The 19,817-nt window shown below is 35.0% G+C and overlaps 1 protein-coding gene and 1 long non-coding RNA gene across 8 annotated transcripts in view; one reads left to right on the top strand and one right to left on the bottom strand.

The window, feature by feature from the left end:
* AGO3 (argonaute RISC catalytic component 3) overlaps window positions 1–19,817 on the bottom strand; it is a 120,234-nt gene that overhangs the window by 30,421 nt on the left and 69,996 nt on the right. For all 6 annotated transcript variants that reach the window (XM_049094514.1, XM_025419940.3, XM_025419941.3 and 3 more), the window contains 7 exons: window positions 13,831–13,965; window positions 9,722–9,809; window positions 9,446–9,593; window positions 8,903–9,022; window positions 5,987–6,109; window positions 5,527–5,660; window positions 2,572–2,756 (listed from right to left, as the gene is read on the bottom strand). In XM_049094514.1, the coding sequence (XP_048950471.1) occupies window positions 2,572–2,756; window positions 5,527–5,660; window positions 5,987–6,109; window positions 8,903–9,022; window positions 9,446–9,593; window positions 9,722–9,809; window positions 13,831–13,965 (933 nt within the window). The remainder of the gene's footprint in view (window positions 1–2,571; window positions 2,757–5,526; window positions 5,661–5,986; window positions 6,110–8,902; window positions 9,023–9,445; window positions 9,594–9,721; window positions 9,810–13,830; window positions 13,966–19,817) is intronic.
* Window positions 9,565–19,817, top strand: part of LOC118350683 (uncharacterized) — a 65,734-nt gene continuing 55,481 nt past the window's right edge. For both annotated transcript variants that reach the window (XR_007402508.1, XR_007402507.1), the window contains exons 1-2: window positions 9,565–9,609; window positions 14,967–15,446. This is a non-coding gene — a long non-coding RNA (uncharacterized LOC118350683). The remainder of the gene's footprint in view (window positions 9,610–14,966; window positions 15,447–19,817) is intronic.

Below are 19,817 nucleotides of genomic sequence, written 5' to 3' on the forward strand. Positions count from 1 at the left end.
AAAAATAACAAGAGTGTTGCCAGGATGTGGAAACAGTGGAACTCTTCTGTGTTAACTGGTGGGAATGCAAAAAGGTACAGCTACTGTAAATAAAGCAGATACAGTTGACCTGAGCAGCACCATCAATTAACTGAATCTAAAAGACATTTATAATACTTCATTTAATAAAAGGAAGAGCACATATCCTTCTCAAACTTACACAGAACATTAAGCAATTGATTTTGGACCATGTTCTGGTCCAAATACGTACCTTAACATATTTAAAAGAATAGAAATCATACAAAGTATGGTCTGAGACCACAGTGGAATTAAACTAGAAATCAGTAACAGACAGCTGACTGGGAAATCCCAATATATTTGTACATTAACATAATTCTATGTAACACATGAATCAAAGAATTCTTGAGAAATTAAAAAATATCTTGAACTAAATGGAAATGAAACACAATTTATCAAAATTTTGTGGGATGTAGGGTACCTGGCTGACTTGGTAGAGCAAGTGACTTTTTTTTTTTGAGCAAGTGACTCTTGATCTCAGGGGTGTGAGTATGAACTTCAGGTTAGGTATAGAGCTTAGTTAACTAAGAATTTATTTTTTTATTTTTTTATTTTTTTGTGGGATGCAGTAAAAGGAGTGCTTAGAAGGAAATTTATGGTATTGAATTCAAAATATTAGAGAAGAAGAACGATCTAAAATCAATAATCTATGTTTTTACCTTAGGAAAAAATAGAGAAAGAAAAATATAGACCTGGAACAAGCAAAAGGAAAAAATAATAATGAGAGCAGAAGCTAATGAAATTGAAAATAAGAAATCAATAATCAGGGATGCCTGTGTGGCTCAGCTGGTTAAGTGTCTGCCTTTGGCTTGGTCATGGTCCCAGGGTCTTAGGATGGAGTCCCACGTTGGGCTCCCTCCCCCTGCCATTTCCCCCTGGCTTGTACTCTCTAACAAATAAATAAAACCTAAAAAAAAAAAAAATCAATAAAGAAACCAAAAAGTTGGTTCTTTGAAAAGATCAATGAAATTGACAAACGTCCAGCCACACTAAGCAAAAAAAAAAAAAAAAAAAAGAGAGAGAAGATATGAATTACTAATTTAGAAATGAAAAAAAGGTCATCACTTGGTTCCGTGGCAATTTAAAGCCCAGGTGGCTCAGTGGTTTAGTGCTGCCTTGGGCTCAGGGCGTGATCCTGGGGTCCTTAGATTGAGTCCTGCATTGGGCTCCTTGCAGGGAGCCTGCTTCTCCCTCTGCCTGTGTCTCTGCCTCTCTCTGTGTCTCTCATGAATAAATAAATAAAGTCTTAAAAAAATATTATGAAAAAAAATTATGAACAATAGTCCACAAACTTGCTAACTTACATGAAGTGAGTCAATTCTTTGAATGACACAACCAAAACTTATATAGAAGATTTAGAAAATCTGAATAGGCCCGTTTCTTTTACTTAATTAATTTTAAACATTTTATTTATTTATTTGAGAGACAGAGGGAGTGAACACAGCAAGGAGGAGGGGTAGAGGAAGAAGGTGAAGCAGAGCCTTGGCTGAGCAGGAGCCCAATGGGTTTTTCAGGACCCTGAAATCATGACCTGAGCTGAAGGCAGATGCTCAACCAAGTGAGTCATCCAGGTACCCCTCCTAATGCTATTTTAAAGAAATAATTCTTTCCTTAAACAGTCCTTTTTTTTAATTTTATTTTTTGTATGTTTTTTTTTTTAATTTTTAATTTATTTATGATAGTCACAGAGAGAGAGAGAGAGAGAGAGAGAGGCAGAGAGAGAAGGCAGAGGGAGAAGCAGGCTCCATGCACCGGGAGCCCGATGTGGGATTCGATCCCGGGTCTCCAGGATCGTGCCCTGGGACAAAGGCAGGCGCCAAACCGCTGCGCCACCCAGGGATCCCTTTTGTATGTTTTTTTAAGTTGGAGTTCGATTTGCCAACATATAGTATAACACCCAGTGCTCATCTTAACCATTGTTTTGTGATGTCTCTTTTTTTTTTTTTTAATTTTATCTTTTTATTCATAGACACACAGAGAGAGAGGGGCAGAGACACAGACAGAGGGAGAAGCAGGCTCCACGCAGGGAGCCCGATGTGGGACTCGATCCCGGGTCTCCAGGATCACACCCCAGGCTGCAGGCGGCGCCAAACCGCTGCGCCACCGGGGCTGCCCTGTGATGTCTCTCTTATTAAAATTCTTCTCACAGCTCTCTTCTCGGACTATTTAGTTTGCTCTGATTTGTCTTTTTTAGGGTTATAATACATGGTTTTATTTATTTAAAATATTTTATTTATTTATTCATGATAGACAGAGAGAGGCAGAGACACAGGCAGAAGGAGAAGCAGCCTCCATGCAGGGAGCTCGATGTGGGACTCGATCCCAGGACCCTGGGACCACGATCCAAGCTGAAGGCAGATGCTCAACCGCTAAGCCACCTAGGCACCTCCATACATATGGTATGTAGCTATTAAAATATGTTTTAATGTTTCAAAGTTTTAGGACACGTTTTAGCAAAATTCTAAGAGGACTATCAAGTACTTGAGGAAAAATGTAATCTTAAGATATCTTTACCATACACTGGCGTCTTTCCTGGAAGGATGACAATAATGAGCTGCAGCCCAGAGTAGGTGTTTTTGAGATGCCGGAACATGGGCTCCACGCTGTCTGCCCCCTGTGCATATTTGCAGAAGCAAGGCTGGCCCTGGATGGGCATCCCTGCATCCTTGGAAATCTTCCGCAGCTGGTCTGTGAAACCCCTAGAAAGAGAAATCACTAAAACTAAATCCTTTGTCGTCCATAACTATAAAGCGGAATGGAATATTTGAGAAGTGAATAGAGAACAAAGCAAAGATTTGTGTGCTCCATATATGAAGAGGTCACCAAGACTACTGATATTAAAGGTGGTGGTGGGTCAGTTATGTATTGTGCCAAGTAAGAACACTGCTACATAATTAGGTGGCATTCTGTAGTTTACAAACAGAGTGTGCTGGTTGAGAGTTCAGTTCTAGAGTTAGCATAACAGGTTTCAGTTCTAGTTCTGTTACTTGCAGTATGAAACTGTAGGCAATTTTTTTCAGTTTCTCTCATCTGTGAGATGATTACTTTATGATAATGGGATTACCAATCCATTATAGGGTTGGTGGAAGTATTAAATGAGATAATACAGGAACTCAGCAAACAGTGGCCAAGACATAGTAAGAGCTCAATAAATTTAAGCTTAACATTCTCTATTTGATCATGATGACATTCGTAAGGTGGTCGGTGAGGTACTATTCCCATTTTATAGATCAAGATACAGTTTCAGGTACATAAAGTATTTGACTGATGTAAAATGGTTAGATAAATGGCAGAGTCAGAAGTATGACTTAGTCCAGAGTTTCTTTCTACAATATTAGGAATCTGAAACTAAGATGGCAGGAAAGATTGTATTCTCAGAAAAGATTTTTAAAAATATATGAAAACAACATTTAAAAACAAATGAGGCAGGCGGCACTTCAATGTACTTTTAGCCACATTAAAAACAACAAAAGACTAGTAATTTCATATTTAAACAGAATTCTGCATATAGCCCCAGATAAATAGTAAATGATATGATTTAAAATGATTTAAAAATCACTTTGTTTTTAAAACAAATAAGGTCCCAAGTCAAGGATCTGAGTTATCTTTACTCAAAAACACTCATTCCCTCAGAGATGAAGTTTATAGGAATTCCCTTCTTCTCTTTTTCCATATTAGTGTTTAATTCAAGAAGTAAGAAGTGATATATTTTCAGTCAGCCCGAGCAAGAGCCAAAAACTGAAAGTTTATGAGTTCTATCAAGCCATAAATGACAAATGTAAAATGAAAAGAATAACTCTAAGCCTGGAAAACTATTGGGGATATTTTCTTTGGCCTCTGGAGGTCAAGTAAGATGATCACTGCATTGTAGTAAACTGTTCTTATGACATTCTACTTGAAAGCAGGGAGGTAAAAACCTTGAAGAAAAATGTGTATTAAGTGAACCTTAAAATATACATTTAGAAATTCGGAGCTCATAAAAAAAGTAAACAGAATTAAATAGAAAAAGTATTTTATTTTTTATAAGACAAAGCAAATTCTGAATTGACCTGATTGGTAAATTGGCCTCTATATCTTTCAAGAACTATTCATTATAGGCATACTTTATAGGACCTATTAGTGGAGGTTTAAATTAGACAATAATCATTTTCCTAAGAAAATCAGATTTTAGAGAGATAAATTTACACAAATAATCACAGTACAATTGTATTTTATGCAGAAAATGGCAAGAGCAAATAGAGAGGATACTGATAAACTAGTATGCTTGTAGTTACGACAGACTATTTCCAACATCACAAATCACAGAAGATTGGGTATTATTTAGATAAGTAGGGATAGGAAGGAGACATTTTCAATAAAGAGAATGACTGGAAGGAGGGAAAAAAAAATGCCAGGGAGATAGAAGGAATATAGTGCTCAGTTTCTTTGTCCAAAATATGGGAAAAGGGGCTTAAGAGGTAGGTGAAAAATTTTCAAAGTCCTACTGATTTTAATTGTTATTCTTTGTTAAGAGAAGCCTGTATGTACGTTGTGGATGGGTGGTGGTCACAAGTGGAGCTGGTACATTTTCATGATAGCATGGCTCTTTAAACAAGAATGACAGCAGAAACCTTTGAGGTTGCCTAAATCTCAAACGCTTGAGGGTCCCAGGGAGAGGAGACAGAGAAGAGAAGCCAAAATGATAAAAGGAACGAAAAAGACAAGAAAGGAATCAATGTTAAGAAAGTAGTCAATTGTATCTAATGCTGCAAAAATTTTGAGAAAAATAATGGCTGAGGAAAGACCATTAGAATTGATAAGCACAAAGATGTTGGAGATCTTCCAGAAACAGTTTCTGTAGGGACTAGGATTTCAAGGAGGGTGAGAAAATAGAAGCCTGGAAAAAGTTAGGTAAATTGAAAACTGACAATTTTTTGTTTTAAATTTGAACAGAAGATTATTGAGTACTTACATGCTGAGGAAAAGAATCTGGGGAACAGAGAAAGTGGTGGAGATGAAGGCCAAATTTTTGAAAGCAAAGAAGTGAAAATGAGGAGTTAAGTCACTCTTTCAAGGAGCTCAATTGAGAAATAAGGATCTTCCTTAATCCTCATCCAAGAGATAGGTATTTTTATTTCTAAAAAGGTGAAAACTGAAGCATAATGAAATGAAGTTAAGTTATTTATGGTAATAATGCTACGCAGTGGCAAGGCTGGGAATTAAACCTAACCTATTTGCCATCAAAAGCCAATGATGTAGCCATACTACATAAGCCAGACTGTTAGGGTGCCTGAAAGAATGAATCAATGACTTTACTAAGGAATAAGAATATCTCCATTCAACTATGGGGAAGAAACATTTTCAAAGATTCAGTGATTAAATATATGCCATATTGAGGCAAACTGGTTAGAACATTGGCTGAGGAGTTTAAAATTGAAACAAAATTTAAACACACAAAGTTCCCCAAAGCAAACTAATGACATGCCTTACTTCAGTATTTCTTCTCTGCACTGCCTCTGTGTGGCAAAGCAAGCTATAGCCCACATTTTTATCTCAACTCCTGTGTGAAACTGCTTCCCCCGCATGTCCCATACTCCATGGCTTGGTGTTGCTACTGTCCGATTCTACAGAAAAAGGAGAAAGGGAAATAAGGCAAAAAAGAAACACTTAACAATTTATTTCACTGAGCTGAAAACCATTTTAAATTGCTGAATTGATATATATCTCATATTCTACATGTAATAAGCTGCTCTAAATCAGTATTACTTATATGTTGTTTTATCATATAGACCAAAAATTCTAAATTCAAGCAAAGATACCTTGAAACAAAAAAGTACTGCTGGAGGAAAAAAAAAAATCACTTTTGAAATCTCAGACTTGGCTAGGATGCTCTTCTTTCTGTAAACAGAAACTGTATGTTTATAATTAAAAAACTACCAAGAGGTTTTACCCGTCCTCCATACTGCAGCATAGGTGCTGGAAGTACACGTCCGGTTACATGGGCCATTTCATCCCGAACTTTAAATTGAAACTCTTGAACAAATGGATCTGTTTCATAATTTGCACTTCTTACCTAACAGAAAAAATCTGTAGTTATTTTCAGAATTTCCCACCAAGTTCCTGCTTCATTTATTAGAAACCTCTGTTTTCTTTTCTTTACACTGTGCCCACAATGTTTTGGATCTAGTCAATGATGCCCTAATCACAGGGCAGGGGATCTTAACCTGGGACCACAGATCATGAATGGACTATAAGAAGTCTGTGAACCTCCTGGTAATTTATAAAAATTTGAATGTATTAGGTTGAATAATAAGAAACCGACTATTTACAAGCTGTGAAGATGCCAATTTTATATGATTAAACCTAATACATTTTGGAGAGGGCGGTCTAGAGATTACAAGAGAAAGAGATTCCTGACCTAAAAAATGTTAAGTTTTAGAAGATCCAGAGATATATTATTAAAATTTATTTTACACCAAGTTTGATAGCAAATATTGATGATCGTAAGGCTTTCTCCTAATTCCTTGATTTACAACTTACATAAAATTATTTGAATATTTTCAAATAAAAAGTGGCATATTATGAAATTTACTTAATGTGATACATTGAGACAGATAAGAAAGCAAATATGATATAGATGATAATTTTTACATAATATATCTATAGATACAAAGATAAAGAATTTATTTTTTATTTTTCTTTTAAGATTTTATTTATTTGACAGAGAGTGAGAGCCAGAGAGATCACAGGGAGAGAAGCAGACTTGCTGCTGAGCAGCGAGCCCAATGTGGGGCTTGATCCCAAGACTCTGGGATCATGACTGACCTAAGCTGAAGGCAGATGCTTAATCAACTGAGCTACCCAGGTGCCCCAAGACTTTTTTTTAATTTAAATTTTGTTAGTTAACATACACTGCAATACTGGTTGATAAAGAATTTAATTCAGGGATGCCTGGGTGGCTCAGCAGTTGAACATCTACCTTCGGCTCAGGGTGTGATCCCATGATCTGGGGTCAAGTCCCACATCAGGCTCCTTGCTTCGGGAAGCCTGCTTCTCCCTCTGCCTGTGCCAATGTCTCTCTCTTTCTCTGTGTCTCATGAGTAAATAAATAAAATCTTTTTTGTAAAAAAAAGAACTTAATTCAGTATAGACCTGGACCTCAGAATATAATTGATGTTTATAGCATGCTATATAGTAACTGTGTTTTTCAAAAACATATTTACTTAATCTCAGGATAAAAGTCAAACAAGGTTACAAAATGAAGGTGGTGTTCAAGTGTTTAACAATTCATTTAAAAAAAAACTAATATAATCTAAATATGTAAAAAGAATCTTCCCACAATAAGCAAGAATGGTTGTTTCTAAGTTAGGCACTAATACTTCTTCAAGCTTAAATGCCATTCATTTCTAGTGTTTTAGTATATAGTCATAGTAAGGTTACAAAGAATAACAACTACTATAAATAAAAACGTGCTGTATGATGTGCTTGGTGTTAAGTTTTATAATTAATTTCCACAATAACCTTAAACTATAAAAGGAAATCTTTATAATCTTTACAGAGGAAAATCTAAAGCTTAGTAAACTTAAATGACTGGCTTAAAACTATCTAGCGAAGCAAGTGACAGAGAATCTGAAACCATATATGTTCTGATTCTAGAGTTCCTACTATCAATCATGACACTAGTGTTCCGGACGCTATAATTGTAATAACAGTAACAGTAAGTAAGTGAAAAAGACAGACTTTGGACCAAGAGCTGTTAGATTCCAAAGCCTGTGCTTTTAACCACAGTACGGTATTTTCTCTTTGGATAGACAAACTCTCATAAATGAGTTAGAAGTAGTTATGGAGATTTTATCTAGAGATAGTGAGAGCGTTAGCCTCAAAGGTTTTAAAATCCTGTCATCATAGATCAGAAAAAAATCCATAAAGAAAACCAACCCATATTCTAATTAAATATCATGTAATAACCCTTTTTTACTCTTTATAAAACCATACAGGGAAAAGGCTCCTTTTCCCTCTAATTGGCTTAGAAAATAAAAGGGCCAGTTCTATAACCCCTTTATAACAGTCTTCACTACTACCCAAATAATATTCCTATTTCTAGACTTCTTTCTCTTCATTCACACAATTTAAATGGTATTCAAGGGGCGCCTGGGTGGCTCAGCAGTTGAACATCTGCCTTTGGCAGAGGGCATGACCCCGGGGTCCTGGGATCAAATCCCCATCAGGCTCTTTGTGGGGAGCCTGCTTCTCCCTCTGCCTGTGTCTCTCATAAATAAATAAATAAAATGTTTAAAAAAATGGTATTCAAAAAGAGACTAAGATAAGATCCAGGTGCCTTTTTTCATTTTGCTTTATTCTATCAGTTTTATAAAGTGGTACTGATAGTCTTCCTATCCATTTAGAACAATGACAAAGCATAGAGATCCTACATGTTTGGAACAGTCTCATATATCTTTATTCATCCTATATAATCACCAGTCTGATACTGGGGGCTAAGCAATCGTACTGAGGGTTAAGACTCACTAGTCTTAATTTGTCATAATACGTTGACTTTTCTTCCTTTTCCCTTTCTCTTTAAGACAGGGGTAATAAAGTGCCAGTTCACTAAACTGAGACATTGGTTCTGAGAGTATCTGCTCTAGATCTAATTAAAGAGCTTCGGTTTAAATTAGAAGGATCTAATCCTTCTCACAGAATCCATTAAGGTTCACCCGTAGAACACCACTGGATGACTTCTTCCATTATTCCTTTTAATTCTGAGTCTGTGAAATGGTAATAAAGTATGAGCTGATAAGGACACGGCACTTAGTAGTAGCTCATCCTAACACGTTTTTAATTCCCATTTCTAGGGTCAAGTACTAACCAATCTGCTAATTTCCTCTTGTCTATCTGGTGCAGATCTTGCTGTTGCTTTGATCATAGTGGAAGTCTGATTGTCCGTTAGCTTCTTGATACATCGTTGCCCTGCCACAATATTACAGACCTACAAACAGAAAAAAGTTTTGTACTAGATGTATATATCTTTTTTTTAACTCTCATTGCCAATTACTAACAAAATTAAAATTTTAAAACCTACTTCACTAAACTGCTTCTGTTTAATATCATGTAGGTAAAAAAAGTAGTAAACAATACTCCTTTATACTATGATTATCACAGGGTGAAAAGTACACTGGATAAAAAAAAAAAAAAAAATGAAGTGTACCAAAATGTTGACAGTGACTACTTTAGAGTGATAGGATTATGGATGAAAATTTCCAAATTATTTCATTATGAAAAATTTAAAATAAAATAAAATAAAAGTTCAATCTCCAAAATAAATGTGAGAACGTAAAGTAAGTTATATGCCATAAAAAAACCAAAAGAATGATGAACAAGAGGATATTAAGAAACAGCCTAAACACATTACTTCTAGCGGCAGGTAGGTATGTTTCTGTTCCTGCCCCACTTGCAGACAAGGAAGGTGTGGGTACTTGAGCTGAAGAGTATACTTTTCTCTGAAATACTGTGCTACTGTTCTCTCCACAGTTTGCCCATTTTCCAACTGTAAAGGAAAGCTGGAAAAAGAAAAAAGTACGTATTAACAACTCTCATCTCAGGATGGTGAGCAAAACTCCCAGTCCACACTAACTAGAGCAAGCTGCCTCACATCATCTCTGCTCTGACAAACACCAGCTTTTCTTACGTTTGATGACTGGCAGGCCTTCTTGTTACATTACAAACACGGTATTTCCGTCTCATTGTTCCACAATGAGTCACTTCAACCTTCAGACCTGTTCCCAAAAAGAAAAACTGAGGTTATAAAACTGTCACATTTCAAATATTTATAAAGCCTGTTCGTTAGTATACAAACTCAAATTCTAAACAGATAGAAAATCTGTGATGCAGGTAATGTTATATTAATAAAAGATTTTATAAATAACGTTGCTAGTAAGGATTACAATCATGATAGATCTAACTCCAAACATTTTTCCTATCCTATCAGGCTCTACACATTAAAAAACAGAATCATAAAATTGCAAAGCCTATAGAACAAGGGGCAAAGTTCTGCATTAATTTAAAAAATCTGTCTATAATAAATCTAGGTATTTATGCTAGGACAGGGAAGGAGGATTGAGAAAGGAGTTTAATAATTCTCAACATACTCTAATTTTCAAAGTATGTGATATTTGAATAGCCCAGTCATCACATAGTGACTGAAGATTAGATTTTCATGAATCTCAAGAAGGAAGTCCTTCAAAGATTTTCAAAGCAGGAAGAAAAAAATTCCAGGCCCTTTTAACAGAAGCAGAGTAAGAATTTAGTTGAACTATAAGACATAGCTCTCTCTTACTAGTGACTATCAGAACTTAAATGCAACCAAAAAAATTCTTAGGGCAGGGGATCCCTACCTTCTTATGGAATCACTGACCCCTTTGAGAATCTGATGAAAGCAATAAACACCCAGAAAATTACATATACACATAATTTAGCATATGATTTTAGATGTTCCTGGCCCTTGCAGTCCATCTATGGACCGCAGGAGTTTGAAGATCCCAAGCCTGCTTTAGAAAGTGAAGCAATGGTTTTTTAAACTACTGGTTAAATTCTGTGGGATTTCTTAAGCAGTGCTGTCCAATAGAACTTTTTGAGATGATGGAATGTTCTACATCTATGCTAATATGTGATCACTAGCAATATATGTTATGGAGCACATTAAATGTGGCTAATGTGACTAAGAATGTGAAAATTTATTTTAATTAATTTAAATAGCTACATGTGGTTAGTGCTACTGTATTTGCCAGTGCAATCTTGGAGCTACCTAGAAAAGAGTTAACAAACATATGGTGGGCTTATAGATAAGCAACTCCATTACTATGGCCAGGGCTCCAAAGGAGTAGATGAAGGACAACTTTTAGTTTCCTGACAGTATTTATGGTTATTACTTTTGCATTATTTCCTTGTTATATTTGTGATTCCTATTGTGCAGTGGTTCTCAACCACAGGCAATTTTCCCCTCCAAGGAACATTTGGTAACGTCTGAAGACATTTTTAATTGTCATGACTGGGGGCATCCATCTAATGGATGCTAGGTTTAGGGATTCTTGGATCCAGGGATGGTACTAAATATCCTACAATGCATGGGACAGCACAACCTCCCACCCCAGGCCAGAACAAAGAATCACCCAGCCCAAAATATCAATAGTGGGAAGGCTGAGAGAAACCCTGCGACAGTGTAACTTATTTTCTTATCTAATTACTAACTGGAGTGCCAAACACAAAGTTCATTTACAGTAATATTTTCTTCTGATATATCAGTTCAAATTAAGATGTTAAATGAACATAGTGTCACTGTACCAGATTGGTACGGATTTTTCTTTATAGGTACTCCTGATTAATCAGTGATAACTAGTTTTTATTAGTAATTGCCTCTGTATTATAAAGGAGACTAGAAAATATTATAGAAGCAATAAAAGGCTGTAAAAAATTATGTTCAGAAATATAATGTTTTAGAATTTTTTTCTGTTATCTATACCACTTAGCAATTTGTTTCCAATTCTTCCTCTGAATTAAAGAAGCTATTATTGAGATTCTAATAGCCTACTAAATAAGTTTTTACCAAAAATAAATTGGTTCTTTTATAAACTTATGATAGCTTTACCATACACTTTCCCCAATATTTCTGTTTAACCATGATGAATAACTATACAAAGGAATCACCCTAAAGTTACTATTAAATATTAAGATAAAAGTTCAACTGGAACCAAATGAATGAACTAAGGGAATCTATTCATTATAGCACAATTTGTATCACTATTTAACAGTTATCATTAAATATCTTATGCTAGCTAAAAATTAAGCCCAAATATATAGCACAGAACACATAACTGTTTTTCCTGAATTTTCATGGTAGGATTACATGATATATATTAAAGAACTCTTTTATAAAACAAAACAAAAACACCCCCAAAAAAGTCAACCAAGCCTTTCTGACTTTGAATGGAGGGAAAAAAAACCCATCAGTTGTTCAGTCAGATCCAACTCAGATTTTTCTACCCCAAATCTAGGGTCATAGGTGCCTAAGGATTTGACCCAACCCAGGGCTTGGCAAAAAGTTTAAATTTTAAAAAATGGACTAGATATTTCTCTGCCCAGGTCCCTCCCGAAACCCTCCATCCAACCAAAAAAATTTTTGGCTTTAATAAATCAAATATTTAACCTATAAATTTGGCTTTACCTTCACTATAACATCAACTTTATAATGCTTTCTAGTCATTTTTTCAGTCATTTCTTTGGGCCCCTGAGCAGTTGAAGTTAAGATCGAGTCCATGCTCTTCGGGCAGCAGTTTCATCCTTGTTCTGTACATCTTGTATTTTCTGTGATAGAGTGGTGATATGAGTTGATTGCATAGTTACCGCAAAATAATGTAAGTGACTTCATGATATCAGAGGTGGTAACTAAGCAGCAACTCCACTGGAAACCATGGCATTTTGATGATCACACATTAATGGTGGGTAATGCACTAACCTCTCGACAATGCTAACTGTGCAGTTAATACAGATTATGAAAGGACAATGGTATGGTTGCAATACACTAATATGTAATACTTCATTATTGTGGCATTTAAATAACTTGAGATAAATGGATGCTCATTTTCAAAGCAGGAAGGATTTTCCTTTTAATGTTTTATTACAATGACTATCTCTCTCCTGGGTATTGAATGGCAAAGAATGAATGATTACTGGAGCAAGCCGGATGCATTGGGCTATTCTAACTGATTTGGGGAACTGAAAGATGTTCAGTGAACAAACTTCAATGTGTCATTCAAACCAGAAGCTGAAAATTATCTGCAACAGTTAAAATCTTAAAATAAAAAAATAACTATTTCTGATAATTTAATACTTAATATAAATAGAATTTATACTACTCATTCTAATGAGAGAATATCTAATTTTTCATCATGACTAAATAATAAAAAACTAAATACAGTGGAGTCACATCTTATTTGAGGATTAGGTTCTAAGTTGTGAACAAGGTAAGAATTTCACAAAATCAAAATTACTCTTGAAAAATTCCTTTAATTACTGATAAAGTACAGTGTTTATGGGTTTGCATGTGAAAGTATACATGTATATTTAAATGTATATAGAAATCTACACTTAAAGATGAAATAAACACAAATTTTAGATCACTATTAAAATTATTTTTTCTTTCTAGAAGACCATGTAGAGATGAATTTATATTAGTAAAATATACATAGGATGCAACACCACTGTAGAGATTTCAGCTACTAAAATAGGCAAGATCAATGATCAACTATATTATGTACACAAAATAACGAAGTTCCAGCTCTAAAATAACACATGAAACAGGCTAGCCCCGTGTCTATAGTTTCTTTTTTTTTCATAAAGTTTCAAAGGAATAAAATATTCTATTATTTCAGAAAAATACGAAGTCATTATTTTAACATATTCTAAAATAATGACTCCAGTTCTGATATAATGTTTTTGGAATAAGTTTCCTACTTTTAATGGTATTATAGAAGCATTTTCCCATGAGATACTCTTCTTATACCTTTAGCTACTAATATAAAGTATTAATGAAAAATTAGCTGGTATCAGTATTAATTTCATTACTCGACCTTTCTTTCATTCAAACACTAAGATGTAATGGTAATGAATTTAATGCAACATTTTATAATCTATATTTTCACAGATGATGTTACATGAATACACTTAAAAATTTTTTTCAATAAGAGCTTGTTATATTCATGCATTTTAAAGTTAAGTTGTTCCAAATGCTAATTAATTCACCTTTTATCTCTTTGGTGAATTTTACCCGATGAGAATCAGTCAGAGGTCTTGGTTGCTCATCAATATTATGAATGTCAAGAACTTCACACATGAACTGAATTACAGGTTGTGCTTTGTAGAAGGCAGTGGCAGAAACTAAAAAGAAAAACACAAATAGTATGAATGTTTCCGTAAAACGGATTCAGAAATTTGTGTTCAGTTTCCATGATAATTAATTATAGTTATACTTATCCTTTATGTATACTTATGTATATATAAAATAGCATTTCTGAATTGAGCAGTTTCAATTGCATGGGTGTCTGAGTGGAAGACAGGCATGAGAAGAGAAAAGCCAAATTCTACAGTTTTTATAATCTAGCTTTCTTCATGGGCAACTAATACCATTCTCTACTACATGTACAGAGAAGTGTTCTGGGTATCAGACAAGACCTGAAAGGGACATATGCCAGAGCCCCTTAAGATGAAAAGATTAGGTATCATTTCTTAAAGCTTTCTATGCCACCCTGGCCTGTTAATCTATCCTAGTGAATGCTTTCCCTGTCTTGTAACAGATCTAAGAAGACAGTGGGGGGGAAAAAAGACGACGACAGTGGTATTACAGGTGTTAATCCAAACTATAGGAAGTAGTAAGTGAAGAGTATTTGCCCAATGTCATCCAGTTACAGCTGGTAGTTCTGATAGTCAACCACCATGATTTCTCAATCCTGGGCTTCAGAACTGGAAGAGCTTCACCAATGGTTAATAGGTCACCAACACTCATTTAACACATACTTACTGGGGGCTAATAGGTGCTATAAAGGCACTGAGGATACAATGAAAAGCAAAATCAAAACCAGTAAGAAGTTAGCTACACACTGTTATTTTATTTTTCTGCTTAAAAAACATCTCTATTGTCTGCTGAGCTAAGTATAAACATTTTACATGGTGTTTTCTTTCCATCTCCTTGATTTAAGGATTAAATGTCCTCCACAAAACGTGCCTCACCTCTGGGAGGATGTTTATCAAGGCTTTAATAGTAGTTATCTCAGGATATGTGTGGGTGGTGAGGCTACTATGGATATTTTTTATTTTCTTCTTTTTAATTTTGTATCTTCATTTATTATAGTGATGACTTATTACTTTTTCCTTTATTACAGAATATATGAATGATGTCTCATCACAGAAAATTCAAATATCGATGTATAGAATAAAGATTTCCTCCCAACTCGACTTCCACCCCTCTTCAAGTATCTTTAAGAAATAACCATTATGGAGGCACCTGGGTGGCTCAGTGGTTGAGTGTCTGGCTTTGGCTCGGGGTGTGATCCCGGGGTCCTGGGACTGAGTCCCGCATCAAGCTCCCCACAGGGAGCCTGCTTCTTCTTCTGCCTATGTCTCTGCCTCTCTCTGTATCTTTCATGAATAAATAAAATCTTAAAAAAAAAAAAAAGAAATAACCATTATCATGGGGTGTCTGGGTGACTTAGTTGGTTAAGTGACCAACTCTTGGTTCCTGCTTATGACCTCCAGGTTGTGAGATGGAGCCTTGCATCTGCTCAGCACTCAGTGCACCATCTGCTTGAGATCCTCTGCCTCTGTCCCTCCCCTAGCTAATGCAGGTGCATTCTCTCAAATAAGTAAGTAAAATCTTAAAAAAAAATCATTATTAGTTAGGTATGTATATATCCTGCTATTTTGTTTTCTTTTCTGCTATTTTGATATGCTCTTACAAAGATAAGAATGTACATGCTCTTTTTTTTTTTTTAATTAAGTAAGCTCTCCACTCAATATGAGGCTTGAATTCACGACCGGAGATCAAGTTGCATGCTCTGTGACTGAGCGAGACAGGCGCCCCCATGCAACTTTTTTTTTTACATGAGATCAGATAATAAACGTTCCATGACTTGTTTTATTGCTTTTTAAATTAACAGTATGTCTTAGAGATCTTTCCATGTTGGTACATTCTTTTTAATGGATTCATATTATTCCACAGTATTGATGCCTGATAATGGAGTATCTTTTGCTCTTAATAAAAAAGAACACAAATGGCAAAACATGAGAAACACTATTATGGGCTTTGATATTTTTTTCTCATTATAGATCTTATAGATTGATCTATCTATCTATCTATCTATCTATCTATCTATCTATCTATCCATCCATCCATCCATCCATCCATCCACACACACACACACATATATGGAACCATATCATTCTCTTTCACAGCTACACGATACCTCATTACATGGATATACTTCATGTTCCTAATGATGGATTGTTAAGTTGATGTTTATTTATAAAAAAAAGATTTTATTTATTCATGAGAGACACAGAGAAAGAGAGAGAAAAACAGGCAGAGGGAGGAGAAGCAGGTTCCATGCAGGGAATCGGATTCAGAACTTGATCCCAGGACTCTGGGCTCAACCATTGAGCCACTCAGGCGTCCCACATTGCTTTTTAATATTATAAAAAATTTTCTAAGAGATGTCCTTATATAATCTTTATACCCAAAGTGAGGTTTGAACTCAACACCCTGGGATCAAGAGTTGCATGTTCTTCCAACTGACCCAGCCAGGCACCCCAAATTGTATTAGCATTCTAGATCTCTTATTCAAATCCATAGTACTTTCAAACATGTATGTATTAGGGGCACCTGGGTGGTTCAGTTTGACATGGAGCTCCAGTGGCACAATCGGTTAGAGCACAGTACTTATTTGACAGTCAGTCTGCCTCTTAAGTTTTGGCTCAGGTCATGAGATCAAGTCCTTTCTCAGGCTCCATGCTCAGCAGTGGAGTCTGTTTGAGCTTCTCTCTCTCTCTGCCCCTCCCCACTGTGTGCTCTCTTTCTCTCTCACAAACAAATAAATCTTAAAAAAAAAAAAAAAGGGATCCCTGGGTGGCGCAGCGGTTTAGCGCCTGTCTTTGGCCCAGGGCACGATCCTGGAGACCCAGGATCGAATCCCACATCGGGCTCCCGGTGCATGGAGCCTGCTTCTCCCTCTGCCTGTGTGTGTCTCTGCCTCTCTCTCTCTCACTGTGTGCCTATCATAAATAAATTAAAAAAAAAAAAAAAGTATACATCATGTTATTCTATTAAAAATGTGAGACTATTTCTGTGTAGTAAAAAAAGCTGAGAGGATGCATATCAAATAAGCACATACTGCTTCTGGGTTAATTTTTTAAAAGTAAACAGGTAAAGGTAAATAAATATGTGGTAAGTAACATGTTTCTTTGCCTTTCCTTTAACCCTACAGGTAAATTTTCTTCACTGGATTGGTGTACTAGCATTCACAACTAATATGTAAAAACAAAACAAAACAAAACAACTAATATGTCTTACATCACTGAACTGCAACTACTAAAACATTATTTATCTTTTTTAACATTCTTCAATTATTTTTCCTTACTGTTTATACCACTGTGTTTCTAATCATTTTACTGTTTATCATCTTTACTGTTTTTCATCTGGGCAATTCAGATGAAAATTAAAGTTAGTTAAAAAAAAAGTTCCAACAAAAAATGAGTTGAAATCAGTGATTACAGCTGAATTAGGAACAAACTTCAATAAGCAAAGTTCTGCTTCTCTCCATCAAATCCTTAACATTTTATAAACCTACATGTATATACATTTTATTCATTCTTGCTTTTTCAAAAATAAGCTAATTTTAATTGAAAAGAAATGTTTATGTTTGACATTTAAAAAAATCTGTTAACAAAACATACCATTGTGGTGTAATTAAGGAAATAAGCATACAATCATTTCTACAGATGATGGTCCCTAAAAGGCAGTAAATAAAATTCAGCACCATAGCTAATACTCAAACTGTATCAGGATCAAAAAAGAATTTCCTTAATTTGATAAAAGTTATCTATCAAAAATCTATGGTAAGTTCAACTTCATTTATTAGGAAGTTCTAGCTAGCACAGTAATACAAGTTAGAGAAGTAAAAGGTAAAAAGACTGGAACAGGAAAATTATTATTCTTCACAATATATGACTATCTACACAGAAAATCCAACAAAATCTATAGATAAATTAGAGAATGAGAATTCAGCAAGGTTGCTACTTAAGATCAATATATAAAAATAAATGACATTCTTGTAAATACTGGCAACCAACTTAAAATGTAACAAAAAAAATACAAGTCACAATTACAACAAAAAACAGCAGGACTTGGGATGGAATCCAAACAAGGTATGTATAAGACCTAGAGAAGTAATAGGTATCCTTACTATTGGAAGATATTTCCTAAGATTTAAAAAATGTCATAATATACTCTATTCATGTAAATTATTCCTAAATTAATCTGTAGATTTAAAGCAATTTCAATCAAAATACTGACAGGATATAGCCCCCCTGACTTCTGGAAATTAAAAAGCAAATTCTAAAATTAACAACATAAGGCAACAAAACAAGAACAGCCAAGACAATTTTTAAGACTAAGGTCTGCTCTATCATTCATCAAGATTTGTTAGAATCCCACTCAAGTCAAGACACTGAGGATAGAACACAGACCAGCAGAAGAGACTTGAGAGCCTACCTCACACTATATACAAAAAGAAATTCCTGTTCAGAAAATTAAATATAAAAAGAAAAACATTTAGAAAAACTTATAGACTATCTTTATGATCTTGGAGGTAAGGATGGATTTCTAAAAAAATTTTTTTTTAATTTTTATTTATTTATGATAGTCACAGAGAGAGAGAGAGAGAGAGAGAGGCAGAGACATAGTCAGAGGGAGAAGCAGGCTCCATGCACCGGGAGCCCGATGTGGGATTCGATCCCGGGTCTCCAGGATCGCGCCCTGGGCCAAAGGCAGGCGCCAAACCGCTGCGCTACCCAGGGATCCCCAGGATGGATTTCTAAAAACAAGATACAAAAACTACAAACCAGGGGGGCACCCTGGTGGCTCAGTGGTTGAGCCTTTGGCTCAGGTCCTGATCCTGGGGTCCTGGGATCAAGTCCCACACTCTGCCTAGGTCTCTCTTTCTCTGTGTCTCTCATGACTAAATAAACAAAATCTTAAAAAACAAAACAAAAACTACAAACTATTGAAACTATAACAATTTCTTAAAATACACAAACTATAAATGATTAAAATTTTAAGAAAAAAAACTACGAAAGAAAACTGGAAGAAACATACAAAGTAAAACAATAAAAAAACCAATCAAATCCCCAGGCTATAGATTAGTAAAGGACATGTGTAACACCTGTAACAAATAATTACTATCCAGAATATGTAATAAGTTCCTACAAATCAAGATAAAATAATAAAAGTGGCAAATGATATCAGCTGGCATTTCATAAAAGAGAAACCTAAATGTCAAAACCTATAAATTTTCAGGAATTCTCTTATATGTTATTAAGGAAATGCACGTAACAATACTGACTTATCATTTTACACCATTCAAGACCCAGAATACACACTGACAACAAGCCAATGGAAGAATGAAAGTTCTTGTATAGATTGTAGGCATATACTGATACAATTAATTAGGGGAGCAAACAGTTCATACAGCAAATCTCAAATATGCTTAATTTTCAATCTAGCAGTTTCACTATATTGAAATACACTCTAGAGAAATTCCCTATCTGCAAAAGAAGGTATGAGTAAGTGTTTTTTCTTAACAGAAAAAGAAAACAAAACAACCAAGATATCCATTAGTAGAATGGATAAATTTAGAATATATGCATACAATTAAAACTGATTAGGCAGGTAATAAATAAAATTGAGGAATAAAATACAGATACTACTGAGAGGACTTTGATGGAAAAGGAGATATTATCTACTACTTAGATTGCCAGGATCTAAATATGCGCAATTTATAAATACAGAAAAAAAATTCACAAAAAAGAGACTATGTTGAGAATACCAGTGGGATACTTTTAATTCATCAACACAGATCTCTGAATTTATTAAGGCCATTTAAATTTCATTAAGGGTTTATAATATACTCTACAATTCTCCTGTATCTTTTAATAGATTAATAAATAATAAAAATTTTTGT

Source organism: Canis lupus, chromosome 15, assembly GCF_003254725.2.
Source record: "Canis lupus dingo isolate Sandy chromosome 15, ASM325472v2, whole genome shotgun sequence".
NCBI lineage: Eukaryota > Metazoa > Chordata > Mammalia > Carnivora > Canidae > Canis > Canis lupus.